Here is a 12566-nt window from a genome sequence, read left to right as displayed (position 1 = left end):
AAATTGCTGTTTGAACACAGGAAAGGTATGTTACCAAACCCAATGTGTGGACCGATCTTATAACTTTTGTACAATACAATGATTATGATAAATGAATACTCAGGCCCTTATGATTTTCATGGTTTCGTATTATATGTTCACAAGCAAACAACGGAACCTAGTTCTAAGATATCACGGACAATATGTTGCTGCAACTGTTAAAACTTCATGTCATAGGAGCAGAATTAGGCCATTCGGCCCATCGTGTGTATTCTGCCATTCAATCATGGCGGATCTATCTTTCCCTCTCAACCCCATTCTCCTGCCTTCTCCCAATGACCCCCGACACCCAAGAATCTGTCAATTTCCGCCTGAAAAATACCAAATGTCAAGGGCTCCATATCCATTCATCACCCTCCTCCTCATCTTTTTTCTGAAGGTGCGTCCTTCTATTCTGAAGCTATGCCCTCTGGTTCTAGACTCTCCACATCCATTCTATCCAGGCCTTTCACTATTTGGTAAGTTTCAATGAGGTCCCCCCTCATCCTTCTGAACTAGCGAATACAGGCTCAGTGCTGTCAAATGCTCATCATACGATAACCCAATCATTCCTAGGATCATTCTCGTGAACCTCCTCTGGACCCTCTCCAACACCAGCACAGCCTTCCACAGATATGGGTCCCTAAACCGCCAGCAATACTCCAAATACAGTTTGACCAGTGCCTTTTAAAGCCTCAGCATTATGCCCCTGTTTTAATATTCTAGTAATAAATGATTGCTGACAAATCCTCTCAAAATAAATACTGACATTGCATTTGCCTTCCGTACTACCGATTCAACTTCCAAATTAACTTTTTGGGAATCATACTCCCAAGTCCATTTGCACCTCCAATTTCTGAATCATCTCCCCATTTAGAAAATAGTCTATGCCTTTATTCCCACTACTAAAATGCATGACTCCGCACTTTGCTATGCTGTATTCCAGACTTCCCAAAAGTTTCTTTGTGTTCAAATTTGGGTCCAACTAAACGGATTCTCACAAGATTAGTGCTGAATCATCAGTCAACATGCTTGCAAAATTAATGAGCTGCAGCTATTAGTGGCCTCAGTCCATTGTTTTCCCAGATGTTGCACTAATATCTGGCTCAGTTGTCTGAGTCTATTCTCAATTTAGAACCCTTTCTTAGTTCACACAAAGATCACTGTTACCACCACCTATGTTTCCCATGCTTCAATATTCAGGACACTGTAAACAAAGTTGACAATTTTACTCTGTTAAGTTTTCAGGTAAAGTAAAATCTTGAACATACTCCATTACTAGTGATAGGAAGGATCAAACCATTACCAAACACGCTGGATATAAAGCAAGGCCGTTAAATGTTAATGGTTTGTCACCATTTGTCATAGAAACCCAATCTGCCATCTGTGAAACCACTGAGAAATAAATCAAGAAGGTCCATCACTTCAGTTACAAACCTTTAGTAAATCAAATCTTCCTCCAGGTTTGTTTTCATATCAGTGGATCAGTGCGTGACACTAATAACAAGCTGGTAACACATAAGACATTGGATAACTTGTGTTAATTAAGGAGAAAGGTGTTTCTCATTCCAAATTACCGTCAGCCATGAAAACCCCACCCTGAAAAGGATCAGAACAAAAGATATATGTTAGCTTGTTTTTCTCTGCCCCACCTACTCAGCATGTCCAGCATTGTATTTGATTTGCAGCATCAAGGTGGTTTTGATTTTTGATCATTGAAAATAAACAGCACAAAATACTGGAGTAATTCAGCGGGACAGGCAGCATCTTTGGACAGAAGGAATGTGTGACGTTTCAAGTCAAGACCCTTCTGGTCTCAACCCAAAAAGTCACCCATTCCTTCTATCCAGAGATGCTGCCTGTCCCGCTGAATTACTCCAGTATTTTGTGTCTATCTTTAGTGTAAACCAGAATCTGCAATTCCTTCCTACACAACACTGTCGTTTTATTATCCTCCTTTCCGTATCCACTAGGCTTCCTTGTTGCCATGCCAGTTCAATTTTTAGCTTTATTATTTCAGAAAAGACACTCCTCTACAAATAGAGCCCAGAAAGCGTGCCTGAGGCTGAGCCCTTCCATCAGTGCGGAATATCTTATGAATTTCATTTGTCTGAACTTCAAATGGGTGCAAATAAACATAATTCAGAAAACAAAATGACCATTAACCATTGGAACTCAAGAAACATCAAGCCTGTTGGGATATTAATCTTAATATCCTAAATTTAAGGGTGAATTCATTTTCATTTATTCTTCATCTATGTTTGCGAATATGCCATTAGACTTTGTTTCAATGTTATGAAGAGCCATATTCAGGTCACAAGGAACAAAGGATGCATAGCATTTTTTTTTAAAAATACTGCAGATGCTGACAATCCCAAATAAAACTCAGCAGGCCAAACAGCATCCATGAAAAGAGAAATCGTCAACATTCCGAGTGTGCCACCCTTCATTCTGACTTTAATGTTGATATATCCCTAAATAAGCGAGATTTTGTGGATACAAGGGAGGCATTGACAATTTTATGGGCAGGTCATATTTTAAAGACAGATGTAACTGGGTATAACTTATTTTTACCTCCTCCTCCTAAAACTACTGATCACAATGTTCTTAAAGATTAATCTTTTGCATCTTTATTAAGAATTTTCATAGCACAAACGTGAAGACATTTGAAACCAATACCTATGCAAATATAATTACTTGCTCCTTGTCCCTTCAAATCTTTGTGATAATAGCATACAACCATCCCTTACACTTTTTTCAACTTTTTCTTTTTTCACAATGCATTTACAAAGAATGGGCTAACATTTCTAGGTTCTGTAGCTTCATTTTGCATAACCCCAATAACTTTTCAGCATAGTTTTTATTGTGTATATTATATTGAATTATTCCAGTCACAAAGTATTTTGTAATTATTTCAAACTACAACCAGGTTGAAATTTCTTTTCAATGCATTCAGTTTATCTGCCCTCTCGCATCTAACATTTCAAATTAATAAAGGTGGACAAGTAATTTTATCGGTGTAGAAAACTGCAGACGGTAAATGGAGTAGATAATTGCTGATAACATAAGAACTCCTGTTCCCTTTTGTTTTTCAAATAATTAAATTGGCCTGGTTTCCATCTAAATTCTAACAGAGAGTGTTGTCTGCAGTCAGCTATCAAGGTTAGATAATGTTCAATAATACACTTTTCCACTAATGCATGGTCCAATTTAATCTAATTAATCAAATTAGATTGTCTAAGACCTATTTCAAAGTCTTTTTATACCCTTTTAATTTAAATTCCATAGGAGCAATAGCATCGCAGCCAACCAAGAATCTGAAGCTTCTGTTATTCCACAGGCTCTGAATTTAAATCTACATTTGCTATTATGTATTTTCCATTTGTAAAAACTTGAGCTAAACCTCATGAAATTAAAATGTTATCATAAGGTAACTTCTCACATAAAGTGAAACATTTGCTCAAACCACAATGTCCCCACCCGTGCACTGTGACAAATTTTGGACGGATTTCAAATGAACGACAAAGACGTACAGGTTTGTAGGTTAAGTTGGCTTTGGTAAAAATTGTAAATTGTCCCTGGTGTGTAGGATAGTGTTAGTGTGCGGGGATCGCTGGTCAGTGTGGACTCGGTAGGCCGAGGGCCTGTTTCCGCGCTGTATCTATAAAGTAAACTAAACAAGTTTAAAAAGAAATCTGAAGACCAAACACAAGAATCATGTACACTTGTGTCGGTTACTAACAAGTCTATTTCATCCCAATACTAAAGTTCTTATCCGCACTCTTTCATCAAGAGAGATTTTGATTTTTGGCCGCAGGGAAATGATATACAATGACTTAAATGATCTAAGACATGTTAGATCAAGACTGATCAATAATTCACTTTGAAATTCACTTTTCTACCAATCGCTCCATTTTCGAGTTCTTTGGTCTCCTTGAATTTGGTCTCACTTCTATCCTGCACTGAAAAATCTCAAACCTGTCTGCTGGTAAACAACTTGCCTTGATTGTAATAACAAATCTATTCTGCATCAGTGCACACCTCAGCACATGCAGGTATGTGAGTTCTTGCATAAACAGCCATTCTTCCTTTTCTTTCTTTACCCAAGCTGCTCCCAACTGCATCCATGTGCAGCCATAGGATTCTTGTCCAATTGTGGTCCAATTTCAGGCACTGTCCCCAAATTCATGTTTCATGGCTAACAAAAACTGCATCCTCATCTTCTCATTCTAAATCTAATTTTCAAAAATGCGGTTGCAATAATGGGCAAAATCATCTCCACCGTGGGCATACATACACTCGTTCCAATATTATAGCGTTATGATCGATGACTGTCATTGCATTATAATGACTACATGCGTGTTGCAAAGCAGCCATTTTTTTCAAGGTTCCCCCGAGCCGGACTTTTACCGTCCTGCCGATTTAACATTTAAGGCACCTTGAGCAGCATCACTTTTCTCCTGGTCACCGATATTTTGCGGAAACTTCTCTAAAATAAAATGAATTGTACGGCAAAACGTGTTGCTATTTATTTCCAATTCCCAAGTCATGCGAGTTGCTGCTTGGTCAATGGCAAGAGCCCATACATGCAGGACAAAGCCGTTGCAGAAGACCCACAGCGGTGAAAGCGCCTTCAATGTTGACATTCCCTATTCTCCAGCATGAAGCCCCCTTTTACTTTCCAGCCCATCGCGATTCGTGTTACTGAGTCAGTGAGTTTCTGGAGTGAAGCGGCGGGGTTATTGCAGTCTGCTAACACTGGAAATTTCCACTTCTCCGGGATGCCAGCCACGCTATGGAAAACATCCAGCAAGGCTCGCCTGCCTCTGAGCCGCTGCGATTGATTCCCGTTATTCAGCTCCACCGTCGCAACACAGTTATTTACACAGTACAATGGCAGCTCCCCTGCCGTTACGTCTGCGTGCTATTATTTATCTTGGTAATCAATGATTGGCAATCGAATTTCCACAATCAACCATATAACCAAACACATGGGCCATCCTTCAATCACACGCACAAGAAACCCATGGAGATACAAACTTAAAGTAATCAATGTTCGGTCTTATCGCGTTCAAAGTGCTGAAGCGCATTCCAGCCCAAAACACATTCAGCCCAACTAAACAGGTGAGAAACAATCAAAGATAGACACAAATTGCTGGAGTAACTCAGCGGGACCGGCAGCATCTCTGGAGAGAAGGAAGGGGGGTAACGTCGAGACCCTTCTTCAGACTGGAGTCCGGAGAGAGGAAAACGAGGGATATAATCAAGTTCCTCCTCCTCCACCAAACAGTTTGGCAACTGCAGTGTCCACGGGAAACCTCACTCACTGCGGCCCCGTCCAAACAGTTGCTCAGCCACTCGGAGCCCGAGTGGACAGGCAGCTCCCGAACCATAGAATTCACCATCAGATGTGAGTGAACACACACGCACGCAGTTAACTTTCCATGCCCGTAACCTTATCAAACACCACAAAGAGGGCCAGAAATTCAGATCTTTGCCCATATAGAGCATACACCTTTATAATAAATTCATATATATATATATATATATAATGGAAATACGTCAAGCACCGCAAAAAAAATATTCTGCGTAAAGAAAGACACGTGGACAGTACTGCTCTCCCCATGTTTACCATCCAGATCGATAGCAGTGACATTTGACGCAAATTGATCGGGAACTGTTAATAATATTTGTGTCCGCTGCGTGTAAATGGTACAATGTTGAAGTTGGCATTTTTACTGTAGGACAAAAGTGGGTCGAGACGGTGTTTGTCGCCCGTATGTTTCAGCACCATCCGCCTGGGACAGCGAACAAAGGGAAGCGCGGGTCCGAGAAGGACAAACTGTTCACAAATAACATCCTTTCGGTGAAATACCATTTCTTCAGACACCACCTTTTACTAATCAATTACAGCGGGATGTATTCGTTCATTCGGGGGGCAGCGTTCCGAGACAGACTGGTCTTACAACACAAGCTGCGACAGGAAAATGAGGAAGACTGGAAATACTGACCGAACATCTGAATGTGTCCTTTGGTGATGGGGTTGAAGCTGCCGCATGACAGCAGGATAACGTGCGTCTTGGTCGGTTCTGCCATGCTGTCGCGGCCGCCCTGTGCTGCTCGCTGCCGTTCACTGCAGGGCGAGGCGAGCTCCACGTCGTTTTACAGCCTCGCCTGGCTCACAGCTCGCACACTGTGCGTCATCTATTGATTATTTATTTATTTATTTATTTAATTTTTTTGTTTGGTGTGCCCGTTTGCACCCAGCGCCCAGGCACAATTGTATTTCAGCCGGAGAGCAGGTCGGCTGGAGGCTCTAAATGTTGCGGTCTCATTATTTGCCATAGAATGCGTCCAAACAGAGGATTTCTCCGGGAGCGGAGCGCTCGGTGGCTGCTGGCTGCTCTCGCAGATGTATTTTCCACCAGACGGATCTTCCCCCATCACCGCCGGTCAGGAACTACAAATCCCAGATTGCATTCCTCTCCCAGCGAGAGTTCAATATTAAACTATAAACACAAACAAGAGCTGTCATTGGCGATGTGCATTCAACAAAAGCTATGGCGTGGATATTCAATCTTCAAATGAACGCTTCCCTTTCTCGACAGTTACTGTTAGCTGGAATCTGGGACCTTGTTTTAGACTTCTGTTTTGGAAACTCGTTGATTATCCCTCCACTCCTGCCTGGAACAGTCTTCGGGTTTAGACCCCGGAATCTGCATTCACAAACGTCGTGCTTGGAGTGAATAACCCAGGTGCACGGCCAGGTTAACTGGAATAATGTCCGTGATAAGTGAGTCCTGTTTTAAGACGGCAACGGAGAAGGTTAAGTAGCGATTATACTGAGAAATTCAAAACTCACCTAAAAATATGAAGGATATTGGAACCGTTTAATTAGAATGAACTGTTTCCAATAGCAAGGGATTGCCAGAGGATACGGCTGGGGAACTGGGGAAGGGCAGAGAAGGAATGATGGGGAATCCGTTCGCTCTACAACAAGAATAATGATTAGGATCGCCGCTTGAACCTGCAGAGGAAGCAGGTCCAGTTAAACTTTAAAAATGGAATTATCTAACAATTTGAAAATAAGTTTTTTAAAAAGCATGAGTTTCGGAAAACCAAGGAATGATAGCAATTGGGGCGATATTATTTTAGAGAGCTGGCTTTGGCCTGATGTGTTAAATGGCATCGTGCAGTGTTTGCTTTTGGATATGTATTTTAGATAAATTGTCATCGACCTGAAACATTAAATCTTTCTTTCTCCTTATCCTTGCAATCTGACTTATCGAATGTCTTCCGGTAGTTTCGGATTTTAATTCAGATTTCCAGCATCTGTAGTATTTTGCATTTTTTAAATAAACTTTATTTCGGACTTAAGGTCCAGACAAGGGACATTACATAAAAATACATTGCATATAAAAACATCATAAAATACATATAACATCTTAGTATATAACTTATAAAAGCATCATAAAGTATATATATTAAAAAAAAACACAATACATGAATTAAAATCCAGAATAAAAAAGAATGTCCTTCAACGAGACAACGATACCAGTGTCTCCACAACTGGGATTTGTAGCGTGTAGTGCTAAACCTTATGTTTGGCAAGGACCCAATAATTATTTTTTTAGTCATTTATCCTGCAAATGAATTTATACATATGATTTCTTAGGATAGCTTCTAAAGTACTGACTCCTGCAGCCACAAACATGTTACTAGCACTAAACCATCTAGGTTTCCTTAGGAGTGTTCTCTTTGCCATCATTATAGGACACTTTAGTCTCTGCAAACTTGTCTTTCCATAGTTCAACCACAGGTGCGCAGTGTAGAGTGGTGTGCAATATGCTCTAAACAGCGACATCTTCACCACATCTGTACATGCCCCAAACTTACGCAAGAGAATATTCGCCTAAATATCCTCATCATCTGTCATTTGTTCTGTAATAAAATGCCCAAGATATTTCACCTTATTACAGACACTAAGATTATTGTCAGAGATTATTGTCAGATAATTAAAAATCAGGACATTTTAGACATTTATTCTCTTTGGTTCTACAGATCGTAACAGCAATCTTACAAGCATTATATTTAATATCATGTTCCACACCAGACACAGAACATATAGTAAGGAGCTGCTAGAGGCCAGTGCTAGATGGACTAAAGACCACAAGATCATCTGCATACATAATATGGTTCACTAAAATATTACCCATCATGCACCCAGTATTACAGGCTTTCAAATGTTTGGAAAGATCATCAATATAAAGATTAAAAAGGACTGGGGACAAAACCCCCCCTTGTCTAACACCATTGCTAACCCCAAATGGGGCTGAGACCCTATTGCCTCATTTTATTTGCATAGTCTGGTGGGCATACCAGTAAACCCAAATTCTCACAATGTATTTAGGCACCCCTTTTTGACTAATTTTAACAAACAGCTTTCTGTGAATAACATGATCAAAGGCTTTGTAAACATCAATAAAGCACATAAGAACTGAAGAGTGTTTGCCTCTATATTTGTTTACAATCTCCTTTAGGGCATATATGCACGTCAGTGCCATATTTAGCGTTAAAACCAAACTGGTTATCTGTGGAGTTAACAAACTTATTTACTCTATCCAGCAGAACTCTTTCTAAGACTTTTGACAATATGCTGGCTAACGCTATGGGCCTGTAATTATTTAGGCTGCCTACTTTACCAGCTTTGTCCTTAATGACCGGCACCAACAGAACAAACAACATTCAGTCTGGTAACAAGCCATGAATCGTAAAGCCAGTAAAACAAATAGCAAGGAGAGGAGCTATCCTCATACTCGCATACTTAAATTGTTCAGCAGAAATATGATCCAAGCCACTTGCTTTGTTGTTGGACCGCATGTTCATGGCATGATACACCTCATGTGACATAATCACCATTGAGTCATTACTCTCAATATTGTCCACCCTTTACAAATCACCTTGGACACAGTTGAATCTATATTACTAAAAGTCCAAGATGCCTAATTAAAGTTGCCTTGCCTAATTAAAGTTGCCTTGCCAAATTAAAGTTGCCTTGCCTAATTAAAGTTGCATTGCCTAATTAAAGTTGCCTTGCCCAATTAAAGTTGCCTTGCCTTCTATATAATTAAAAGTCTAATCTTGACCACTTCCTGTTTGCGCTTTATATTGATTTTAGAAAAAACGCTACCACGTACAGCTGTGATTTATGGCCATCTTACGCAGAGTCTTCCTCCACTCATCAGGTGCTGAGGATTTTTTCCATCGATGAAAAATAAAAGAGTTATTAGTGTTTAAAAAATGTTGAGATTTTCTCTCCTGTCAATCACGCCCCTTCTGGTGGGAGGGGGTCGGACTATAAAATCCAGAAGTGTGGGCATGGCTCAGTCTCTGCAAGATGGAGGAGGGAGGGGTCACGACTCATTGTATTTAGTGGCCTTGCACCCTGCTTGAAATGGTATGAAACTGCACTTGAATTTGGTGGCCTTGCACCCTGCTTGAAGTGGTAAGAAACTGCTCTTGAATTTGGTGGCCTTGCACCCAGCTTGAAATGGAATTTCAAGGAATAGCGGTTAGTCAACTGCTAGCCCACCAGCCGTGAGTGAGTGAGTTGCCAGCACAACAGGCTTGAGTGACTGAGCCGCCAGCCCAAGAATCCATTCAGCCCACAATGTCCATACTAGCACTCTGGAAACCAGTCCCTTCAGCCCACAATGATTGTGGCATGTGTAAGGAAGAGCATGAGGAGGAATACAGGAACTTGACCAGTGCCTTCTGTGCCTGGAGTAAAGAGAACCGTCTTATCCTGAACACAACTAAGACTAAAGAGATGGTCGTTAACTTTGGCAGGTCCAAGCTCCCCCTTCAGCCGGTCAACACTGAAGGGGCTGACATTGAGGTGGTGCAGACATATAAATACCTTGGAGTGCACCTGCATAACAAACTGGATTGCTCTGTCAACACTGACGCCCTCTACAAAAAAGGCCAGAGCAGACTCTTTTTCCTCAGAAGATTCAAAGCCTTTAATGTGCGTAATGATATGCTGCACATGTTTTACAACACTGTGGTTATTTTCTGCTGGGGCAACAGCATTAATGCAAAAAACAGCAAGAGGCTGGACAACCTGATTAAACGAGCTAGCTCAGTGCTGGAGGGGAGAGTGGACTCTGGGATGGATGTGCTTGAGAGGCGTATGAGGCGCAAGGTGCAGGTCATCCTGAAAAACCCCGGGCATCCCCTCCATGTAATTCTGGAGAGTCAAAAGAGCACTCGGAACAACAACCGGCTCCTCTTCCTGCCCTGTAGAACGGAGCGGTTCAGGAAATCCTTCACCCCTGCAGCCATTAGATTTTATAATTCAGACCGCTAGGCTGTAGGGGGATGCATTTTTGCATTTTTAATTTTTAATTGGTAATTATTGGTCTTTTTAAGTATTTATTGCTCTCAGGTAGTGTCCACAGGGTATTTTATGTATTTTCTGTCTGCGTTCATTTTGAATGTGTGGGTTTGTTGGTTGGGGGCTTCTGGACATCTGAATTTCCCTGAGGGGATCAATAAAGTATTTATTATTATTATTATTATTATTAATATTACTAGCGCTCCAGAAAGCCCCTCCCCCCACTGGCCACCAATATTGGAATTGGTGGAGAGGTGGAATATTGCGTTGGGGGACCAGCCCTCCCGTGTGATGCTGGGACCCAATGGGTCCCACTTAGTCTAGTAAAGTACTATAATGTTGTCGCCATAACTCAGCGATATTAGCTGTTCCGGAGATTCCATCGACAGTGCATGGTAGAGGTGTTTTGCAACTGTTAAGTGCTCTCACTTCTTTCCAAAAATCAGTAGCATTGTTACTTAGCAGCTTCTTAGCCATGGAATCAGCCCTCATAGCTTGCTCATTTTTACAGATGAAGCGAACAGCATACTTATATTTTGCATTAGTGAGCTTCTTGTACTCAAACACAGGCCCCTGTCTGGGTCTACCTGCCATAGCCAATAATTTAGTTGCTTCACGGGCTTCAGCATGATACTCAGCTACATACTTATTCCAGCCAGCCCTGATGTTACGTGTCTTATTTTTATGCTTGCTGTAGTGCTTACTGCCTACATATAAAGCAGTTACTATATCTAGCAATGTTACAAATTTTGAGATTTTAAAAATCAAGTCTGCAATTTATCCCATCAGATAAAGCATAACAATAAGTTTAATTTGACACCAAATTCACTTTCATATCTCAAGTATTAAAAACGTTATGGCCATTTTCATACTCGGAAATTAGCATCTTGTTCCCTATTGATTTTCAATGGACATTACAAAAAAGCTGTGATCTTGGATAATCAAAGGCCCATTTCTTAAGGAAAGATTAACATTTTTAAATAGCCTAAGTGTCCAAAGATTATTCACAAATAATTCACAATATAACATGATTTTTATATCTAATTTACATTAATTTATAGGCCAAATGGAAGGAATTTAGTGTTCAATTGCTGTAAATAAATGCCCATTTAAATCGGCTTTCTAGTGGGTTCATGTGGAACGCGCTGGTTTAGAATGTTGACAGCGCGCTGGATTAGTGCCCTCAAATGCCGAGAAAAATACTGCGGGATATAAAAAGCCCAAAATGAACTATTCGCTATAGATAACTTGATATATAGGGTTATATATATGCCCCATTTAATGTAAAAATAAGGTACATACCTTTAATTGTTTGCTTTATAAAACCCTGGGGCTGCGAGATGTTGCGGAATCAGAGAGTAATTTTAAACTATTAGAACTATATTATCGAGGCCTATAAAACTAATAATACCTTTTGCGACCGGGTCTTGCAGCGATTTTTCGTTAATGATTTACTAGGCTGAACATCTGCGATTAGTACAGCCTAGTAAAAATCGCGTTTTAAACCCGCCCCCTCCAAACAGCGCCAAAATCGCCGACCTGGCTGTGGGCAGATTCCCAATGGCGATTCAGGTAGGTTTTGTAACATACCTACTATATCATTATACATGGAGCAGATATCTCTCCTATGCTTCATATCCTTACAATTAACATTACTACACATTATTGCATCTTTAGGCAGGTGAATATTGCTTAAGGATTTATCTGTAATTTAGGGCATGTAGCTCTAACACAAGAATATTTTTTCCCATTCATATACTGTTTACATTGAGTAAAAACATGTGCCCAATTACTTTCAGAATATTACACTCAAAATTACTCAATATCCGTCGTAAATTCAAAACAAGATAGAAATCCAGATATGCCTTAGAATGTGTTCCAAATGAATATGTGTTCACAATGCAACTATCCCTTTTGGGCAGGACAACCCAAAACATGCAATTGTATAAAGAGATTGCATTCGGCAACCTTTTGTCCTATAGATAATGTCATTTAATTTAATCAATGAGTGACATTAAAAAGTGACACTCATCTTTTTAGTGTAAGGAATAAGGTTGGGGTTCAGGTAGAAAGAGCAATATGCAGAAGACATCAGTGTAAAGTGAAGCTCGGTTCTAATAGCAATTGCAGAAATAAATTGATGAATTCAGAT

The 12566-nt window shown here is 40.4% G+C and overlaps 1 protein-coding gene across 3 annotated transcripts in view; it reads right to left on the bottom strand.

Annotated features, from left to right (window-relative positions):
* Nucleotides 1-12566, bottom strand: part of nmnat2 (nicotinamide nucleotide adenylyltransferase 2) — a 261995-nt gene that overhangs the window by 203252 nt on the left and 46177 nt on the right. For all 3 annotated transcript variants that reach the window (XM_055642144.1, XM_055642142.1, XM_055642143.1), the window contains one exon: nt 6030-6818. In XM_055642144.1, coding sequence (XP_055498119.1) covers nt 6030-6114 — 85 coding nt within the window. In that variant the 5' untranslated portion in view covers nt 6115-6818. The remainder of the gene's footprint in view (nt 1-6029; nt 6819-12566) is intronic.

This window comes from Leucoraja erinacea, chromosome 10, assembly GCF_028641065.1.
Source record: "Leucoraja erinacea ecotype New England chromosome 10, Leri_hhj_1, whole genome shotgun sequence".
Classification (NCBI taxonomy): Eukaryota; Metazoa; Chordata; class Chondrichthyes; order Rajiformes; family Rajidae; genus Leucoraja; species Leucoraja erinaceus.
The sequence above is the reverse complement of the archived record's forward strand: the minus strand, read 5'-3'. Positions and strand labels throughout refer to the sequence as shown.